Below are 19,485 nucleotides of genomic sequence, written 5' to 3'. Positions count from 1 at the left end.
AAGCAAAATGTGGCTGCGAATAGAAATTGGGGTCTCAGTTTCCTCATCAGTAGATTTTAGGGGCCGTGTGGCCAGACCACCATACAGTCCTGCAGCGGTGACAATTCCATGCTTGTGATGATGGAGCTGTGAGGGAGCACTCAGGAGGAGCACTCCTGCTCCACAGCCTCAGAAGCCCAGTGTGAGCCCATTGCATCAGCCACAGGAGGGACTGGTTTTTCCCAGAACTGGGGCGAGGGGGCGGGGTTGGATGGGGGAAGTTGGGAGTGGGGCTGGATAGGAAGGCCTGCCAGCTTCCGGGGTCCACGCTGGTCAGGACTTCATACAGTGCCTAACAGTCCGCTGTCAGTAGGCTCTCTGAGCTGCATAGACTCACATTACAGCCAGCAGTGGAAAGAACCTGGAGCTCCTGATGTGACTGAGGTCTCCAGGGAAGGGTCTCTGTCCCCTTGTCAATAAACAGTCCTTAGACACCTGATGCCTCCATAGCCAGAAGACCTTTTTTTTTTTCCTTTAGCCTAATTCTTCCGGTTTCTAGGCAGGAGGCTGAGGCCTGCAGAGGCTTGTCATGTATGGACCCAGCCGTCCCTTTAAGTTCTGTGGGTGGTGGATAGCACACGTTCCTTGTCATGTATGGACCCAGCCGTCCCTTTAAGTTCTGTGGGTGGTGGATAGCACACGTTCCTTGGTCTGAGTGCATCCACTCTCCTTTTTCCCGGGGATAACAAGTGCCTGGAGTTAGGCTGGACAGGATCTGAGAAGCCACATGGCTGCTTTCTGAACATTGGAGGCTGCTGCCCTGCCGGTGACGTGAGTGACCCGAGTGTGTTATCTTGCATCTCCCTGATGTACATCGCAAAGTAGACAGGGTGGTGATGCCGGCAGATTGTATATGTCATCATGACTCTCCCCCAGATCTCAACCACCTAGCGTGCTGTTAGGACACACAGGAGGCTCTGAGCTTCTCTAGGGCTCAGAGACACTGTGTGGGTTAAGCCACTGAGGGCAGGAGCAGGGCAGATCACAGATAGAAGGCCTCTGACCTTGGGGGGTGTGTACCCGCGTCAATGGAGGTCAAACTCAGGGCCTTGTGCTGTGCCGAGCTGCCGTCTGCTACTAAGTTGTACCCTCAGGTATGGACTGCTGGACTCTGGACCTCACCAGTCAGGACTGGAGGGAACTGTCAAGGAAAACATCTAGGAGGTGGGGGTAGATGGCTCAGTAGGAGGATGCAGTGCCCAGGAAGATTCTAAGCCTTGATCTTAGCATGGTAGATGGTAGACGGGGAGGGGAGGAGAAAGAGAGAGAGAGATTCCTAGCGGCAGCCTGGGGCCCACAGACATTAGGTGACATGTGTATACATGTAGATACCATTTTTATCCTGGAAAAGCTGTCCCTCCCTTGGTCTGCAGTTGCCACGTGGGCTGGGTGCCAGCTGAGGTTACTTGGGGTCTGGCAGCCTGGGTACCACTTGCTCGTCTTGCCCTTGCTCCAGATTCACATGGTGTTCCTGGCCAGGCCCTTGACCCCAGTGCCTGTGGTGCCAATTCAGTTGGTCCAGCTTGGAGCACTCAGGGCAAGGTTATCCCAGGAGTCACATGGGCCAGCCTCAGTTTCTCCATGTGGTTGTCGTCTTGGAAAGGAAGACTAGAGAAAGGTGTGTGTGTGTGTGTGTGTGTGTGTGAGAGAGAGAGAGAGAGAGAGAGAGAGAGAGAGAGAGAGAGGAGGGAGGGAGGGAGGGAGGGAGGGAGGGAGGGAGGGAGGGAGGGAGGGAGGGAGGGAGGGAGGGAGGGAGGGAGGGAGAGAGAGAGAGAGAGAGAGATCTTGGAACCCAGAGTTTCACTGCTGCTAGGCAACGGTTCTACTCTTTAGCACACGGCTGGGGAACTGAGCTAAAGATTGAGGACCAGGCCAGCTTCCACACTTCCCTCCTTCCTAAGGGTCTCCTGGCGGCCTCTGTCCAGATGACTCAGATACGGCATCTGTGAGAGCAGGAACACTGCGCCGCTGAAGAGACCCTGTTTCCCCTTCCTGCCTCTCTTCCTTCTCTAGAGCTAGACCGCCTGAATCCAGCCTTAGGACTACCGCGTGTATCTGCGCCTGCGCACGCGTGTTGGGCGTAGGCATGCGTGCAAAGCCAAAGCCCAACCTCGGGTGCCTTTCTTCAGGAGCCCTGCTGCCCTTTGAGAAAGGCTCTCTGGGATTTGGGGATCAGCAACTCAGCTTTCTAGCCCAGCAGCCCCAGGATTCTCCTGTTTTCATCTTCTCGCACTAACACACCCAGTTTTCTATGTGGGTTCTGGCGAGCAAACTCAGGTCCTCATGCCTGTGCCCCAGCTCAGTCTGTCTTCTGATGTGACGCGTAGGCTGGTGACGTCCTATCCAGGGCTTTCTGGCTGTCGTGGAGACCCGGAGGCCGTCTTGGTTAGTCGTTTGCTGTCTGGGTGTTTCTGCAGCCTCCCCTCCCCCCATCCTGTGGCTCCCGTTTGTCCGTGCGTACAGTTCATTTACTCACCGGATCGCCAGCCCACGTCCTCCTTTGCTGCTAATACTGGGAATAGGCAGCCTCAGGTGGGATTCAAATATGCACACAGAGGCAGAATACACCGTGATGCGCACCGCGCAAGGGAGGCCACTCCTGTAATCACCGCACTCCGGAGGCAGAGACATGTGGATCTCTGAGTTTGAGGCCAGCCTGGTCTAGAGAGTGAGTTATAGGACAGCCAAAGCGACACAGAAAAACCCCGTCTCAGAAAACCAAACCAAAATAAGAACAAAACTGAGGCGCTAGGACCAGGCACTCGGGAGGAGCCCCTGCCCGTGGATCTACGGTGCGGAGGCACACAGTACAGACTCACCCTTGAGTTTTTTAACTGCAACGGAAGAGGCCCGGGGATGACCTGGCCACTGGGTGAAAGAGGCAGGAGGCAGTCGTTCCAGAGGCTCCCCGGGCCCTTCTGGCCCTTCTCCATGCCACGCTGGAGACAGCTCTCCCAGGCCTGACCACAACAGAACACTCTGTTTGCCGGTCCTCCCTTGTGGCCCTGGGCTTGGGCACTAGGCAGAGGGTAATGCCCTCAGGGACCTGGATGTGGATTCAGAAGGGGTTACACAACCGGTACTGGAAAGTCTTTTCCTTTGGAGATTTCCAAACCGTTCAGTTTGCGGGTGCACGCCAGGGAGTCTTGCGGCACGGCAGCTGTGAGCAGCACCAGGGCCCCTAGGGACGATGTCCTGCCTCATGACCTTAGGCTAGACCCATGATCAGCATCAACACGGGGAGAAGTTCTCTCCAGAAAGTGTAAAACACATAGCACATGAATATAGGGATAGAATGAATCAATAAAACATTTATTTTTTTTCCTAGATAAGGTTTTTCTGTAGCTTTGGTGCCTGTCCTGGAACTAGCTGTTGTAGACCAGGCTGGTCTCAAACTCACAGAGATCCACCTGCCTCTGCCTCCTGAATGCTGGGATTAAAGCCGTGTGCCATCACCACCCGGCAATAAAACATTTACTTAAAAGAGCACTTTTACTCTCACAGAGGACTTGGGTTCGAGTCCCAGCACCCACACAATGGCTCACAACTGTCTGTAACTCCAATTCCAGAGGTCAAATGCCCTCTTCTGACCTCTGCAGGCACCAGGCACACCTGCAGTGGGCCAGGCATACAAACAGGCAAAGCACTCATACATACAATATAAAATGTTTAGAAGTCAACAAACCAAAGACCTCATTTACTTAATTCTGTCTATTTACTTATTATTTTTGTGGCGCTGTGATCAAATGCACAGCCCCTACCTGTTATGGATTCTACCACTGAGCTACATCTCCTAACCCTGGATTAATTTTGATTTTAGTTTTGTTTTTCCTGAGGCAACATTTTCCTTCGTAGCCTAGGTTGGCCTGGAACTCATTATGTAACCCAGGCTGGCCTCAAACTGGTGGTGAGCCTACTGCCCCAGCCTCCTGAGTGTTGGCATTATTGGGTCAAGTCATCACAGATGGAAAATCCTTTAACTTAACATTCATTTTGGAAAAACTGCTCTTTCCCAATTCAGTTTAGCCAACAGCTTGATGTCAAGTCTCTAACTACTGACTGATCTGGGCTGCACTGGGCTAACGTGTCCTACAAAGCAGTTCTGCCACCGACAAGGGCTTGGTGGAAAATTACCACAGAGAGGACTGTTAGGGTTACGCATGGCAACACCCACTACGACTGGGCTTCTGGGCTGGTTTCAGAGCTCTTTGTCTGGCATCAAGCCGTTCCATTTCAGGATTTTGTTCCTGTTCTTTTCATAGCCAGTTTACCTGGATTGAAGAAGTGAGCTCTGCGCATTAGGAGGGGAGCAAGTGGCAAAGAGGCAGCTTGACTTCAGGTAACCTAAAAGAGCTATTGATTGCCTGCCCTCGAGTGTTCCGGCTGCCAAGGGGACAAAGCTTCCCTTTAGCTGGCTGGGCCAGCTGCTGAAGGAAGAGTTGGCCTCTCATTGAGGCGATCATGCAGACCCGAAATGACAAGCAGAAGGCTAGATGGATCACCTGATGTAGACACTGGGGACCAAACTCTGGGATTGGCTTAAACCAGGGCTGTGTTGCTCCAATGGTTGGGTTTTGGCATCCTGACAATCTGCTGACTGCTCAAAAGCCTGGAAATAGCGCCAGGGCAGTCTGTTGCACTCCTTGGAAAAGAAAGCAGCCATGCAAGTGCTGACCAAACGCTACCCCAAGAACTGCCTGCTGACGGTCATGGACCGGTACTCGGCTGCGGTGCGGAACATGGAGCAGGTGGTGATGATCCCCAGCCTCCTGAGGGACGTGCAGCTGAGCGGGCACCAGGGTTCCGTCCGGGAGGGAGCTCCGGATCTCTACACCTACTTCACCATGCTCAAGACCATCTGCGTGGAAGTGGAGCACGGGCTGCTCCCGAGGGAGGAGTGGCAGGCCAAGGTGGCCAGCGGCGAGCCCAGCGACCCTGAGAATGAGGCCTCCGAGGCAGAGGAGGCTGATGAGGAGAGGCTTGCCGGGGAGCTGGACCTAGAAGCTCAGTTCTATCGGCATTTCTCCAGCCTCCATCACATCCTTACCCACCTCACCCGGAAAGCCCAGGAGGTGACAAGGAAGTACCAGGAAATGACGGGACAGGTCCTGTAGGCCTCCAGCTCTAAGGAAGGTAATGGTGGCCATGCCAGCAGGTTATAATCCATGCAGGGGCACGAGGGAGGAGATGAACAGTGGTATAACTCAGTAGAAGGGGGCCAGGTGAGCGCTCACATCAAGGGTATTGGGGTTATCAAGTGGGGGAACCCAGAACTGGACTCCTTAGCATTGTCCCCCAGTATTGATAAGCAATGACTGTGAATTCCTACAGAGAACAGCCTGTGTACATCTATGTAGAAAGTAGTCTATGAACACATCCCTCCTGAGTACATGGGCGTGTGTGTGTGTGTGTGTGTGTGTATGTGTGCATGTGACTATGCACACATCCCTCCTGAGTACATGGGCATCTGTGTGTGTGTGTGTGTGTTCACTGTGGATTTGTTAGTAAACACATGAATGTTTGTAGATTAGCACTTGAACGAGTCTATTCTCAAGGTTACCCCAACCCCAGAAAGGGTTTCTCTGTGTAGTCCTGGCTGTCCTGGAACTTGCTTTGTAGACCAGGCTGGCCTCGAACTCACAGAGATCTGTCTGCCTCTGCCTCCTGAGTGCTGGAACTAAAGCTGTGTGCCACCATGCCCAGCTTTCAAGGTCAACTTTTAAAAAAGCTTTTAAATTATTTATCGTCTTTTAGAGAGTGTGTGTGTGTGTGTGTGACATGGCATACATGGGAAGGTCTGAGGACAACTTGCGGGGGTCAGTTCTCTCCTTCCACCATGTAGACTTGGTGGCAGGCACCTTCATCTGTTGGGCCATCTGGCTGGCCCTTTCATAAAGTTACTATTATTCCTGTGTGTGTACATGATGTGTGCTGTGAGCAAGTGTGCTCTAGTGTGTGTGGAAGTCAGAGGATCTTGTGGTTGAGTAAGTACTCCTTCCACCTTTCCCAAAACCACAACTACTTCTCCTCCTTCTCCTCTTCCTTTTTTTCCCCCCTTGAGAGAGGGTTTCTATGAAGCCCTGGTTGTCCTGGAATTTGCTATGTAGACCAGGCTGGTCTGGAAACTCCAGATTCTCTCCTGCCTCAGAGTATCTGAGCACCAGGATTAAAGTCATACCACACCATGCTCAACTTCAAAGTCAGCTTCTTTAAAAATCTGGTTATGGGGGCTGGAGGGGCGGCTCAGTGGTTAAGAGCACTGACTGTTCTTCCAGAGGACCTGGGTTCGATCCACAAATGGCAGCTAACAACTGTCTGCAACACTGTTTCCAGGGGACCCAAGGCAAAACACCAATGTACATAAAATAAAAATAAATAAATTTTAAAAAGGAGAGAGAAAGGGTCTGGAATAAGCATTAAAGTAAACTTTCAAAATATAAGTCAATAAAAGTCTGATTATAGGTATCGACTGTCCCCAGAGTTGGGACACATCCTACACATATAATCCCAGGGCATATACCACCCACTAAGGCCATCCACAAATCCTAAGACCTCTCCTGCCATGAATTAGTATCTCTTTTTTTTTGGGGGGGGCGCGTTTCGAGACAGGGTTTCTCTGTAGCTTTGGTGCCGGTCCTGGAACTAGCTCTTGTAGCCCAGGCTGGCCTCGAACTCCCAGGGATCCTCCTGCCTCTGCCTCCCGAGTGCTGGGATTAAAGGTGTGCGCCACCACCGCCCAGCTGAATTAGTATCTCTTTTGCACGAAGTGCCAACATGGCTCCCAATTGCTGTATAATTCCCGTATAAACCTACCAAGGTGAAAGCAGCTTTTAGGTTTTGATTATTTTTATGTTTCAGAGACAGGGTTTCATCTCACTATGCTGTCCAGGTCGGTCTTAAACTTGCCGCCCTCCTGCATGTCCCTCAGATCCTGTCAAAGACGAGGTTATTGTTTTCACTATGCAGGTGAAGATCCTGACCAGCTGTGTTTGTGTGTGCACGATGACTCCTATCTGCACAAGCCCACCTTGGCCTTTCCTGGCACACAGGGTGAGGCTGCTCACGGTGGTCCTGAGACTGGCAGGGAGAAGTCAGACTGCAGCGTCCGCTGGCTTTGACCGTGGGCTACCTGCCAGCTCCATCTCAGTCCCTTAGTTAGCACTGAGACTAGATTTGACCTCCAGGGTGGGCGAGATGGCTGGGCAGGTAGACACCTGCCACCAAGTCTGACAACCGGATTTGATCCCTGGGACTCATACAGTGGAAGAGGGGATCGACTTCTACCAGGTGTCCTGGCCCCCCGTGTGTGCATTGCCTCCCCCATTTCCTAGTATGGAAGTCGACGTGGGAGAGCTGAGTGACCATCTGAAGTCATGTAGGTAGGAAAGGGACAAGAGCCAGAGGAGACATGGTGTGCTCCTTGCGCTCAGAGTCAGAGTTAGAACTGGGAGTCCCAGAGCAGCGCCAAAAAGCCCAAACCTAGGATGGGCGGTGGTGCACACCTTCAATCCCAGCACTCAGGAGGCAGAGGGAGGTGGATCTCTGACTTCAAGGCCAGCCTGATCTACAGAGTGGGTTCCAGGACAGCCAGGGCTACACAGAGAAACCCTGTCTAGAAAACTAAAAACAAAACCCCAAACAAGCAAACAAAACCCCCAAACATCACCCAGCAAGCAAACAAACAAAAAGCAAGTCTGGCCCAACTTTGAGCTGAGGGTTCTTCCCAGAACCATTCTCCATCACCCTGGAAAGCTAGGGACCTCAGGGATCAGACAGAAACTCTGCTCCGGGCACTTTCTCCACCTCAAACATGACCTGTTTCCTCAGGCCTCTCTCCTCATCCCCTTGAGTCTTCCTGGGCTGCCTTCCAAAGGCGCTCTTTGAACACAACTAGGCTGGAGCCTGGGGGAAGGGGACGGGCTGAGCCTCAATTCCTGCTCACCTATCAACACTGAAGGGCTGTGGGGCATTAGGGCAATACTTTGTTTGTTTTTCCTCTGCACGTCAGCAGTAGTAAAGCAATGACTGGCATTTGAATAGTGTTTAAATCCCCTGCATATTAATTGTTCAATGAATTATCATTACTTAAATATTTTGCTACTATTGCACGGTTGGGGATTTAGCTCAGTCATTCAACACTTTGCCCAGCAAGCCGAAGACCCCAGGGTTTGCTCCTCAGCCTCAGCCTGCCTCCTGGTGGGTGGGGGGATGTTTTATTATTGGTGTGTGTGTGTGTGTGTGTGTGTGTGTGAGAGAGAGAGAGAGAGAGAGAGAGAGAGAGAGCGTGCACGCATGTGTGTGCACATGCACAAGCATAGGCAGGCTTCTGTGCTGGAGAACAACTTTTGGAAGTTGGCCTGTCCTTCCACCAAGGGTTCCAGAGTTCAAGGTCAGGCCATCCAGGATTGCTGCCAGTGTTCTTAGCTGCTAAGCCATCTTGCTGGTCCATATATTTTTATTACCTCTTATAGAAAGAAACTGGAGATCTGTTAGGCACGGTGGTGCATGCCTATAATTCTAGCATTTGGGAGGTAGAGGCAGGAGGACCAGAAGTTCAAGGCCACCCTAGGCTACACAGCACGCTTGAGGTCACCCTGTGCTACACAAGTCCCTGTCTCAAAAACCAAACCAAACCAGCCAAATAAACAAACAAAAGCGCTGGAGGACTGAGAATTCGGTTTTCTGTTCTTTAGAGCAATAAAGCCTGCAGCCTATGGTGGAAATGGGAATTGGGGGCAATGGAAGGGGTAGAAACCACATTCTCCAACTAATGGAACAGCTTTAAAAATCTGGGCTCTTCTCTTAGCTCCACTATTGCCTGCTATGGTACCCTGGGCCTCTTTGGAGCCTTGCTGCTTCTCGGCTTCTGCTAACAGGATGCAGAGGAGAAAATACCAGCAGCCCGGCTCTCGGCTTGTCTGCTAGCCCTTAATGCCTAAGGCTTGCAGTGCTACCAGCTTTCTCTCTCTCTCTCTCTCTCTCTCTCTCTCTCTCTCTCTCTCTCTCTTTCTCTCTCCCCCCCTCTCTCTCCCTCCCTTCTTTCCTCCTTTTTTTTCCTCTGTAGCTTTGGAGCCTGTCCTGGAACTAGCTCTTGTAGACCAGGCTGGCCTCGAACTCTTGATTCATGACCCCATAGGGAGTCATATAACTGATTTTATTTTATTTTTTATATTTATTTATTTTATTTATTATGTATACAATATTCTGTCTGTGTGTATGTCTGCAGGCCAGAAGAGGGCACCAGACCTCATTACAGATGGCTGTGAGCCACCATGTGGTTGCTGGGAATTGAACTCAGGACCTTTGGAAGAGCAGGCAATGCTCTTAACCACTGAGCCATCTCTCTAGCCCCCCTGATTTTATTTTATTTATTTATTTATGTTGAGACAGGGTTTCTCTGTGTCACTGCTCTGGCTGTCCTGGAACTTACTCTGTAGGCTGGCCTTGAACTTACAGAGACACAGAGATCCACCTACCTTGGTCTCCCAAATGCTGGGACTAACGGTGTGAGCCACCACCAGCCGGCTTGATTACATTCTTTTTTCTTTTCTTTTCTTTGACATTTGACTTTTGAAACATTTCCACTCTACAGATCAGTTTACTGGAGAGAGGGGGCTCTGATGAAGACTCAATGGCCCATCACCCTGAGACTGGAAAGGAAGACCCGGACCCAGCTGGATGTGAAGGGGACTTGTATCTCTGGGGTGCTTCCCCACCTCCAGCTGATTGAGTTTGTGGACTCAGTTGCAGGCTCACCTTTAAGAAGTTTGTTACGATTCCCAGTTTCTCTTCCTTAGCAGTGTGAGGTGGTGACTGAGCTTCACAAGGCAACGATCAGTATAAAGCAAAGACGTTAGCGATGCGACCTCTCGGATGTCATTTAGTGCCTGGTGTCACAAGTTATCTATCCCCTGGGGCCCACATTCCTTCACGTTTAGAGCAGGGACGCTGCACCTACCTCACAAGGAAACACGGAATTAAAAGCACCGGGCATGTGCCCACATCCTAACCGCCGGCGTTTCTAACCTCCTTGGAGCACGTGCTGTCTGGAGCTCCTGCTTCTCGCCCCAGGAAGAGGCTGAGGTAGTTGAGTGTGTGGGATGAGCTCCTCACCCTGCTGGATCTGATGAGGCTGAGCACAGGTGACCTATGAACCTATTTATTGCAGTAACAATTAAAAAGAAAAAAAGATGGCGTGTTGGTGTCTTTTTTAAAAACATTTTCTGTACTTTTAATTTTCACAAGTATACCCACCCCTGAACACCAAATTCATCTGAAACAATTGCCCAGAAGCAATTTCTTATATTCGTACTGTTACCTAATTTGAAATCAGGTACCCACCAATTTTACTCACTTCTGAAACCTAATCTGATTAGATATAGGTTTGTAGAGAAAAAAGGGTTTGGACAGCATTTGGATTCGATGCGCTGTAAAGAATTGTCTCTCTGGAGGCAGAGACAGGAGGGTCTCTGTGAGTTCCAGGGAAGCCCAAGCTATACAAGACCTGTAGCAACAAAGACCTTCTGCCTGCTATGTGTCGTCTTCTAGTGGCGATGCTCCAACCGACTATGGTAGCTACTGGCTGTCTTTTCCAGCGGTCCATCTAGGTGCAAATTCAATCTGTCCCGTTGAATCTTCCCAAACCCCGCTCTGTATTGTTACAGAGAAAGCTCAGAAATTCAAACCTGTTGTTCTCATTAAAAACATTTAAGGGGGCCTGGCAAGATGGAGCAGTGGGGAAGGATGCTTGCCACCAAGCCTGAAGACCTGAGCTGGATCCCTGGAACTTATGTAAAGAAGGGATCGATTCCCACAAGTTGTCCAACACACCTGCCATGGCATGAGCACACGCCCTAAATATAAAACACAAACCAAAACCCTTTGGTGACCCAAGAGTGACGTCTTAATCCTAGTGTTTGGATGGACAAACTGAGGCAGGAGATCAAAGCACACAGTCCACTGGGCTACATAGGAGTGAGGGCTCAGAAAATCCCAAACCTATTAAACACTCTGGTAACTTCCCAGGACTCACTGGGATCAAGTTGAAATCTCTTTGTGTGGCACAAACCCTCCATAATCTCCCTTATTTTGTACCCTCCTTGCACCAGAAGAGAAGCTGGGGGATGTTGGTGAAGGTCAGACACTATCTCAGGCTTTTCAAAGCAAATTGTCGTTACTATTCAAGTTCACAGCTGTAGTATTCTAAAGCAGCCACAAGCAATACATAAACAAATGAACATGGTTGCTTTCTAATAAAACTTTATCAATACTGGGGCTTCAGGCGTAGTTCAGTTGGTAGAGTTCTTGCTCAGCATACATGGCTTCAGTTCCCAACGCCGTATAAATTGGGTGCCATACAGAACATCCATAAATCCAGCACCGGGGAGGTAGAGACAGAAGGAACAGAAGTTTAAGGTCATCTTCAACTACATAGTGAGTTCAGAGTCATCCTGGACTAGAGACCTTGCTTCATGAAAACAACCCTCCCAGAGCTTTATCAGCAGTCAGCCAATCTGATCCACGTGCTAGTTTTTGTTTTATTTTTTGTATTGCTAGGACCAGCGCCTTGTAGCTGCTAGAAAGCATTCTACCGTAGATATACTCTACTGAGCTATATCCACAGTCTCTAAACTTGGAAATATTCCAACTGGGGGCTAAAGAGATGGCCCAACAGGCTGTTCCTCCAGAGGACCAGTGTTTGATTCCCACCACCCACACAGTGGCTCACAGCCATCTCTCACTCCAGCTCTAAGAGGATCCAGGGCCCTCTTCCAGACTTGTGCATGCGCTGTGCACATACATACATGTAGGCAAAAACACCCCACACATAAAATTAACAAATTAATTAATATGAAAAAGTAAGATCTGTGCTGATACTAATAAACTGTTTAAAACACATTTCACCTGGAGGGGGGCTAGAGATGGTTCTGCTCTTAAGATCACTGGGTTCAATTCCTAGCACAACTGTCTGTAACTCCAGGTGAAGGGGATCTGCACCCTTTCCTGCCTCTGAAGGCACCCATTCTGTGCACAGACACACATGCAGACAAAACAACAAAATACATAAACCTGAGTTTGATCCCTAGGACTCACGTGGGAGAAGAGAGGATTCCTGCACGTTCTTTTCTGACTTTCAGATGCTCACAGAATACACAGGATAAATAAATGTACAATATTTAATGAAGGCAGAGTTTCCCTGTGCCGGCAGCCACTTTCAAATAACCACCCAGAGTCTTAATATAAATGCTTAGCCAATAGCTCAGGTTTGTTACTAGCTTTTTTCTTTTAAGTTTTATAATAGATTTACTTTTAAAGGGCAAAACACTCAGACAATTTAAATACAAGCCCAACATGTCCAGATGTCCATGCTCAGTTAATGTCCCTGGGGAGCCTGTTTTTGTTTTTTTTTTTTTGTTTTTTTTTTTTTTTTTGAGACAGGGTTTCTCTGTGTGGAGCCTGTCCTGGAACTCTCTCTGTAGACCAGACTGGTCTCAAACTCACAGAGATCTGCCTGCCTCTGCCTCCCAAGTGCTGGGATTAAAGGCGCACGCCACCACTGCCCAGTCAAGGCCTGCTCTTATATTTGGGAGATGAGGGTGGGAGAGAAGGGGTGGATCTAGGGGAGAGGGCAGCTGTGGGGGCTGGGAGGAATTGAGGAAGGGGAAGCTGTGGCTAGGATGTATTTTGTGAAAAAATTGAAACAAACAAGGATTCCGAAGTTAGGGTTAGAGCTGGCAAACACCTATCATTCTAGCACTTGGGAGGATGAAGTGCGGCTTTGAGGCCATCCTGACCTACACAGCAAGATTCTGTCCCACGATGAGTATGGTAGTATACACCTGAAACCTCCAAACTTAGGGGGTGAGGGCTGGCGGATCAGGGGTTCAGGTCATTCTCAGGTACATAGTAAGTTCAAGGTCAGCTGATCATAGCAGACCCAGCTCCAAAACAACCAACCAAATATTCATTTATTTATTTGTGGTTGTTTTTTTGAAACAGGATCTCACAATGTAACCCTGGCTGACCTGGAACTTGCTATGTAGATCAGGCTGGCCAAAATCTCAAGGAGATCCACCTGCCTCTACCTCCCCAGTGTTGGGATTAAGGGTGTGTACCACCACATCCGGCTAAAGCATAAAAAACTTTAAAAAGGAACCTTGCTGGAGAGACGGCTCAGCAGTTGTGAGTGTGTACTGCTCTTGCCAGGGCAGCTCCAGCTCACAACCACTTCTATTAACTTCAGATCCACAAGGCATGGACACCCTCTTCTGGCTGCCTTGGATACCCAAGTGTACAAACTGCGCGCGCACACACACACACGTGTATGGGTGCACGCACACACACACAAACAGAAAGCAGCAAAAGAACAGAGTGCTTATAATAACTATTTTAATTACACTGATTAACCTAAATGTAATTGATATTACATAAAATTGGGAAACCACTCAGGCTGGGGTGAAGTGGAGCCTCTGCAGACCTCAGCGCACTGGATGGAACACCTCCAGAATCTCACCATATGTCTTTCTCTCTGTGAAGGAAGCACACCACAGTTATTATTAATTTATACTTAAAACAAATGCGACTTCTTGGGCTAGGGATGTGGCTCAGGAGTGGAGCACTTGCTGCGTGTGTATGAGGCCCCAGCTTATTCCTCAGAATTCACAAAAGAAACAAAGGTTGGGGTCTGGAGAGACAGCGCAGTAGCTAGGAGCACAGGCTGCTCACTACTATCTGGTAGATGTGACGAGGTGGTGAGGGGCGTTCAGAACGAGTATGTTCTTATAAAAGACATTTCCTATGGACCCAAGGGAGTCTGGTCTACTACAGAATATGTGGAGTCCACACAACCAGACAGTACCTGAAACCATGGACAGGAAAAAGACAAAGCAAATAAAGAGGTTTATATGAAATACCTTTCTCAGGAAAATCTTCTGGATGCAGTTTGATATACCCAAACATGTCACGGTCCTTCAGGGCACAAAAATACTCATGTCGTCTTAAAAGATAATATCCGGCAAAGTAAAAGGAAGAGACATACAGAAGCTGGCGATGCAAGCCTGTAGTTGAGAGACCCCAAAGCAAAGTCAGAGCACACAAAGGATTTCATTTTGATGTTGCACCCGGGGACCGCGCCTCCTGCCCCACCCACCCTGCAGGGTCTCATGTGGCTCAGACTGGAACTCTGTTCACCAGCATTGAGTACGCTGTAGCCTCTTTCCCACACCTAGACCTCGAAGCCCATCAATTCCACCTGGTAAACACTTCTCCTCCTCAGGGAGCTTACCCCTCTAAGGCTGGAGCCCCCGGCTCTGATCCGGTGTTCAGCTGGTCACCTTTGACCCCTCCCTCCCTAGTCTGTGAAGCACATGCTCCAGCTACTGCAGTACCCAGCAACTACATCATCACGCTCAACTTCTCCACAGTGGCTTCCCAGCTTGTGGGATTCAAAGGATGTGCTGGTTTGAAAGAAAATGGTCCTCATTGGCCCACAGAATGTGGCACTATTTGGACTTGTGACCTTGTTGGAGCAGACGAGGTTTTGGGGGAGGAGGTGTGTCACTACGGGGTGAGTGGGCTCTGAGCTCTCAGATGCTCAGGCCAGGCCCAGTGTGGCCCCCTTCCTGTAGCCTTCGATCCGGAGGCAGGACCTGCAGCTACCTCTCTGGACCACTGTCTGCCTGAGCGCCACTGTGCTTCTCACCATGATGACAATGGACTAAACCTCTGGACTGCAAGCCAGCCCCACTTAGATGGTTTCCTTTATAAGAGTTAACTGTGGTCATGGTGTCTCTTCACAGTGACAGAAACCCTAAGGGATGGCGAGATGACCCAGGAGTTAAAGGCACTAGCTCAGTTCCCCGCACCCACACGGCAGCTTGCAAGTGTCTGTGACTCCAGTTGAAGGGATCTGGCACCTTCACACATTTATACATGTGGGTAAAACATCAATACACATAAAAAAAAAATAAATCTAGCTGGGTGGTGGTGGTGCACGTCTTTAATCCCAGCACTCAGGAGGCAGAGGCAGGCGGATCTCTGTGAGTTCGAGGCCAGCCTGGTCTACAGATCCAGTTCTAGGACTACACAAAGAAACCCAGTCTTGAAACAACAACAAAAGTACCTGGACTCTGCAGTTCCAGGCCCTAAGAATATCTTGTGGGGCTGGAGAAGCAGCTCAGCTGTTAAGAGCACTGATTGCTCTTCCAGAGGTCCCGGGTTTGGTTTCCAGCATTCACATGGTGGTTCACAAATGCCTTTAACTGCCGGGCAGTGGTGGCGCACATCTGTAATCCCAGCACTAGGGAGGCAGAGGCAGTCGGATCTCTGTGAGTTCGAGGCCAGCCTGGTCTACAAAGGGAGTTCCAGGACAGGCTCCAAAGCTACAGAGAAACCCTGTCTCGTAAAACCAAAAACAAACAAACAAAAACAAACAAACAAACAAACAAAAACCCAAAACCCAAATGCCTGTAACTTGAGTTCCAGAGGATCCAGCACCCTCTCTTGACCTGCACAGGCTATTGCATGCATATGGTGCACATACATATATGCTTAGGCACACACACATATATGAAAATATTGTTTAAATGTATTTTTATTTATTTTATTGGGATTAAACGTTGCACCACCACTGCCAGGCTGGGTCCAGTTTCTTCTGCTTCAAACAGCTACTAATTCCCTAAACTGGTTCTGAGCCAGGGTAAGCCAGTGCTAGGAGCTCTCCAATGTGCCGCTGGACTACACAGTGGCCCATACTTGGGAGAAGCCCTTACACATGTTTTAGATACTGAGGCCAGGCCTTTAGATACTCATGGCTTGGCCTTACTTCTCCAGCTTCCTTTCTCTCTCTAGTTGTCCTCCACAGTCGCTTTTCCTTTCTTTCATTTGATGAGACTAAACCTGGAAGTCATTGTGCTGTTTGCATATGATACATTACCAATGTTAACCTAAAAAAATCAACAAACATTTAATTTTAAGAGACGTAATTACCAACTAACTTGAAGTGGTTATCAACAAGGTTTTCTGTTTGTTTGTTTGTTCGGTTTCAAGACAGGATTTCTCTGTGTAAGAGTCCTGGCTGTCCTAGAACTCTCTCTGTATAGACCAGGCTGGCCTTGAACTCACAGAGATCCGCCAGCCTCTGCCTTCCGAGTGCTGGGATTAAAGGCATGCGTCCCCACTGCACCCCCACCGTCCGGCTGACTTGCTTCTTTCCATCGCCCACAACTGAGTGGGCAGTTAGTTCTTCACCCCATCTACTCAGTTCGTGCCCCAGCACCTGGCAGAGAGAACGTTTAGCCACTTCCTTCTCACTCAGCACCTTGTGTGTCACACATCTTATCTACAGGACTCACTGAGCTGCCACAACAAACACACGAAGCTCCGTTATTCTCATTTGTTAGATGAGAAAACCTGCAGACTGACCACATGGACTGCCTAAGGGACACAGACAGGAAACAATGGAATAAAAACACATAGTTCCAAGTGATAGGCTTAGATGAATGTGGTGTGTGTGTGTGTGTGTGTGTGTGTGAGAGAGAGAGAGAGAGAGAGAGAGAGAGAGAGAGAGAGAGAGAGAGATTGATTTCCCTAGCAGTACAAACAAACAAAAAGATTACTTCCAAGAGCGATGGGATCCCACCAGTATTCAAGTACTTGTGGTCCTAGGAGGGCATCGATGCGGACCTCCAAGCCTAACACAGAGATGACTAACTGGGATGATTCCTAGTGGCTGGGACCATTTCGTTAGCTTTCTTGTAACTGTGGTCCTTAGCTCCAACTGGTGGTTTATGTTGCTGACAAACCCGGCTCGTTTCTCCTAATCTCACACACGAAGGAAGCAATAGAATGCACCAATGCACCCGCTTTCAGAAGTTCTTGCACCTCCTCCCCAGGCCTAGACCTCTTTTAACTTCGCCTGATATTCAAAGTTAAGTTCACAGTTAGTGAGGTGGATAAGGGCACTTGCTACCAAGCTTGAGAAGCCGAGTTCAAGCTCCAGGACTCACCCAGTAGCGGGAGAAAGCCAATTCCCTCAGGCTGTCATCTGCCCCCCACGTACCCACACACAAATAAAACAACAAAGTTCAAAGACACCCAGAGTTAGTTTCTTTCTTTCTTTTTCTGTCTTTGTAATTCTACAGTTCTTAGCACCGCTATTCTGTCAGCTGCAATCAATCTTGACAGGAAGCCAGTGACATACTCTACAGAATAGAAGGCTTGCTAGTTTAGTGACAGTCCCCTGTTCAGTAGGTGCTCCCAGAACAGCAGCAGCAGTAGCGTCTGGGAGTTTGCCCACATTAGCCCCTTCCCCAGACCTTCTGAATCAAACCAGTATTTTCAATGGATCCATTCTTCCGGGCTTTAAGTCTCTGAAGCTCAGGTTCCGAACACACACTAACGCAAGCTCCGCCCCTTTGACTAGCCACGTGACCGTGGGCAAGGGGTTTTAACCGCTCTTAGGCTCTGGGTCCCCGTCAGTGGCACTACTTTCCCAAGTTTCTGTTTTGTTTCTGACACCTACTGCTATCACGCCCATCCGAGTGACAGCAGCGCGAGCCCCGGAGTGCGCGACCGTGTAGTACGAACTAGAGCGCGAGCTAACGGCGGGATCTAGAGTTTCCCGCAGCGCCGCATTCGGTTTCTTTAGTTCGGTTCGGTTCGGAGGAGCTCTGGGAGGCGCCAGGCCCGGGGAAGCAGGGATCCGGGGTAGGGTGGGGGGACCATGGCAGGCGGCCCGCGCCCCTCCTCCGGGCGGCTCCCGTGCACGCAGCCCTCACCTGCTTTAAGCACAGGCCGCCTCTGCAGCGCGTTATTCAGCAGGCCGGCGCAGTAGCCCAGGAAGCCGGAGTAGACGAGGCGTGGGTCGTTCAGCTTGGGCGGCGGCAGGATCCGGGCCTCATCCGGCAGGAATGTCAAGGGCTCGTGGCCCGGCCGATTGTTCATCATATTGATGCCGGTTCCACGTGAGGTCTGACCTCAAAAGACTCCCGGCTCTGAGAGAAACCACGACGCCCACCACCGCGACTGGTAACGTCCTCCTTCGAGCTCCGGGCTGAAGGGCAGAGCGGACGGCGGTGCAGCACCCAAAAGCTTCCCCCGCGCGTGCAGCCGTAGGAGCAGCAGCACGCGAGGTTCCGGGCTACTAAGTGGCCCACGAGGCCAGAAGGCTTGCCCTAAGGTTGGAGTGAGAGCTTGGGAAGCCAGATGGATCCAGTCCAGGGGTACAGTAAATGACCTAAAGTGGGCAAAGACTAGGAGATATCGATATTTATTTATTTTTGTCCAGTTCTCACATAGAAATGTCCCCAGTTCTCCCTCACCTGTCCCTCCGCCCATAGTTCTTCAGTAAAGATTATCTTTGCATTCAACAATCAACACCCATAAGTGGTCGCGATGGATAGTTAATTTACTGAATTCCGTAAAAACTAGCTTTCTGGGGTTCATTTGCAGTTACACCCTCCAAAGTCTAAAATTAAGGTACGGCCAGCAACAAAGTATTGAGCGAAGGCCCGGAGCGGATCATTTAACCTGTTTTTTTTTTTTTTTAAATATTTATTTATTTATTATGTATACAATATTCTGTCTGTGTGTATGCCTGCAGGCCAGAAGAGGGCGCCAGACCTCTTTACAGATGGTTGTGAGCCACCATGTGGTTGCTGGGAATTGAACTCAGGACCTTTGGAAGAGCAGGCAATGCTCTTAACCACTGAGCCATCTCTCCAGCCCCATTTAACCTGTTCTTGAGATTCACTTCTGGTGATAGTCTGCTAAATGATTCCCTCTGGGCCTTCAGGTCTATGTAAGTGGCTGAGGGGACGGTTCCCTTAAAGACTAAGGAGTGAAAGAAAGAAGGAAGCTCTAATATCCTGTCAGATGATTGCCCAGTCTCTGCTCACTTTCCTAGAATAAGGGCTGTTTCCTGATACTGAACTAAAATGTTTTTCTGTCCTGTCTATTCATTGGTGACATTCTGCATTTTATCCAGAAGACTGCTCACTAAACCACAGGTCAGTACAAATATATATGCATCAAAGACCTGAGTGCTAGCCGGCGTTGGTGGTGCATGCCTTTAATCCCAACAGGCAGATCTCTGGGAGTTCGAGGCCAGCCTGGTCTACAAGTTTCAAGACAGCCAGAGCAGTTACACAGAGAAAGCTTCTAGAAAAACAGTATAACCACCAAGCCATCTCTCCAGTCTCACACACAATACTGATAAAATTGTTAATGAACCACGCCTGGAGTCGGTGTTCCCTTTGTGTACCAATACGGATCCTTTATCCATCAGAATCTCCCAGCACTCCCCTTCCATCTGTAAGCCTACAGTGTACCTGGTAAACCCGTTCAGAGCATTGCAGAATGTTCCTTTACACAGTGTGAAGACATGTCACTATGATTAATAAGGAGCGGAATGGCCAATAGCTAGGCGGGAAGAGGTCAGGTGGGGAC

The 19,485-nt window shown here is 49.6% G+C and overlaps 2 protein-coding genes across 2 annotated transcripts; one reads left to right on the top strand and one right to left on the bottom strand.

Moving 5' to 3' along the window:
* Positions 1-4,559: 4,559 nt before the first annotated feature.
* Positions 4,560-10,230, top strand: Thrsp (thyroid hormone responsive). The gene is made up of 2 exons (XM_075952953.1): positions 4,560-5,172; positions 9,632-10,230. The coding sequence occupies exon 1, from the start codon at positions 4,701-4,703 to the stop codon at positions 5,151-5,153; it is 453 nt and encodes a 150-aa protein (XP_075809068.1). The 5' UTR covers positions 4,560-4,700; the 3' UTR covers positions 5,154-5,172; positions 9,632-10,230.
* Positions 10,231-13,411: 3,181 nt separating this feature from the next.
* Positions 13,412-18,118, bottom strand: Ndufc2 (NADH:ubiquinone oxidoreductase subunit C2). The gene is made up of 3 exons (XM_075952708.1): positions 17,817-18,118; positions 13,953-14,096; positions 13,412-13,567 (listed from the first exon to the last, which is right to left on the bottom strand). The coding sequence occupies exons 1-3, from the start codon at positions 17,983-17,985 to the stop codon at positions 13,518-13,520; spliced, it is 363 nt and encodes a 120-aa protein (XP_075808823.1). The 5' UTR covers positions 17,986-18,118; the 3' UTR covers positions 13,412-13,517.
* Positions 18,119-19,485: the final 1,367 nt, after the last annotated feature.

Source organism: Microtus pennsylvanicus, chromosome 18 (assembly GCF_037038515.1).
Source record: "Microtus pennsylvanicus isolate mMicPen1 chromosome 18, mMicPen1.hap1, whole genome shotgun sequence".
Lineage (NCBI taxonomy): Eukaryota > Metazoa > Chordata > Mammalia > Rodentia > Cricetidae > Microtus > Microtus pennsylvanicus.
Note: the sequence above shows the minus strand (reverse complement) of the source record. Positions and strands in the feature narration are given on the sequence as shown.

What these genes read in the sequence shown, in the direction of transcription:
- Thrsp (XM_075952953.1), top strand. Translation starts at nt 4,701, where the DNA reads ATGCAAGTGCTGACCAAACGCTACCCCAAGAACTGCCTGCTGACGGTC.
- Ndufc2 (XM_075952708.1), bottom strand. Translation starts at nt 17,985, where the DNA reads ATGATGAACAATCGGCCGGGCCACGAGCCCTTGACATTCCTGCCGGAT. An exon ending in GCGGCCTGTGCTTAAAGCAG is followed by an intron (nt 14,097 to 17,816) that starts GTGAGGGCTGCG and finishes TCTCAACTACAG; the next exon opens with GCTTGCATCGCCAGCTTCTG. An exon ending in AGAAGATTTTCCTGAGAAAG is followed by an intron (nt 13,568 to 13,952) that starts GTATTTCATATA and finishes CTTCCTTCACAG; the next exon opens with AGAGAAAGACATATGGTGAG.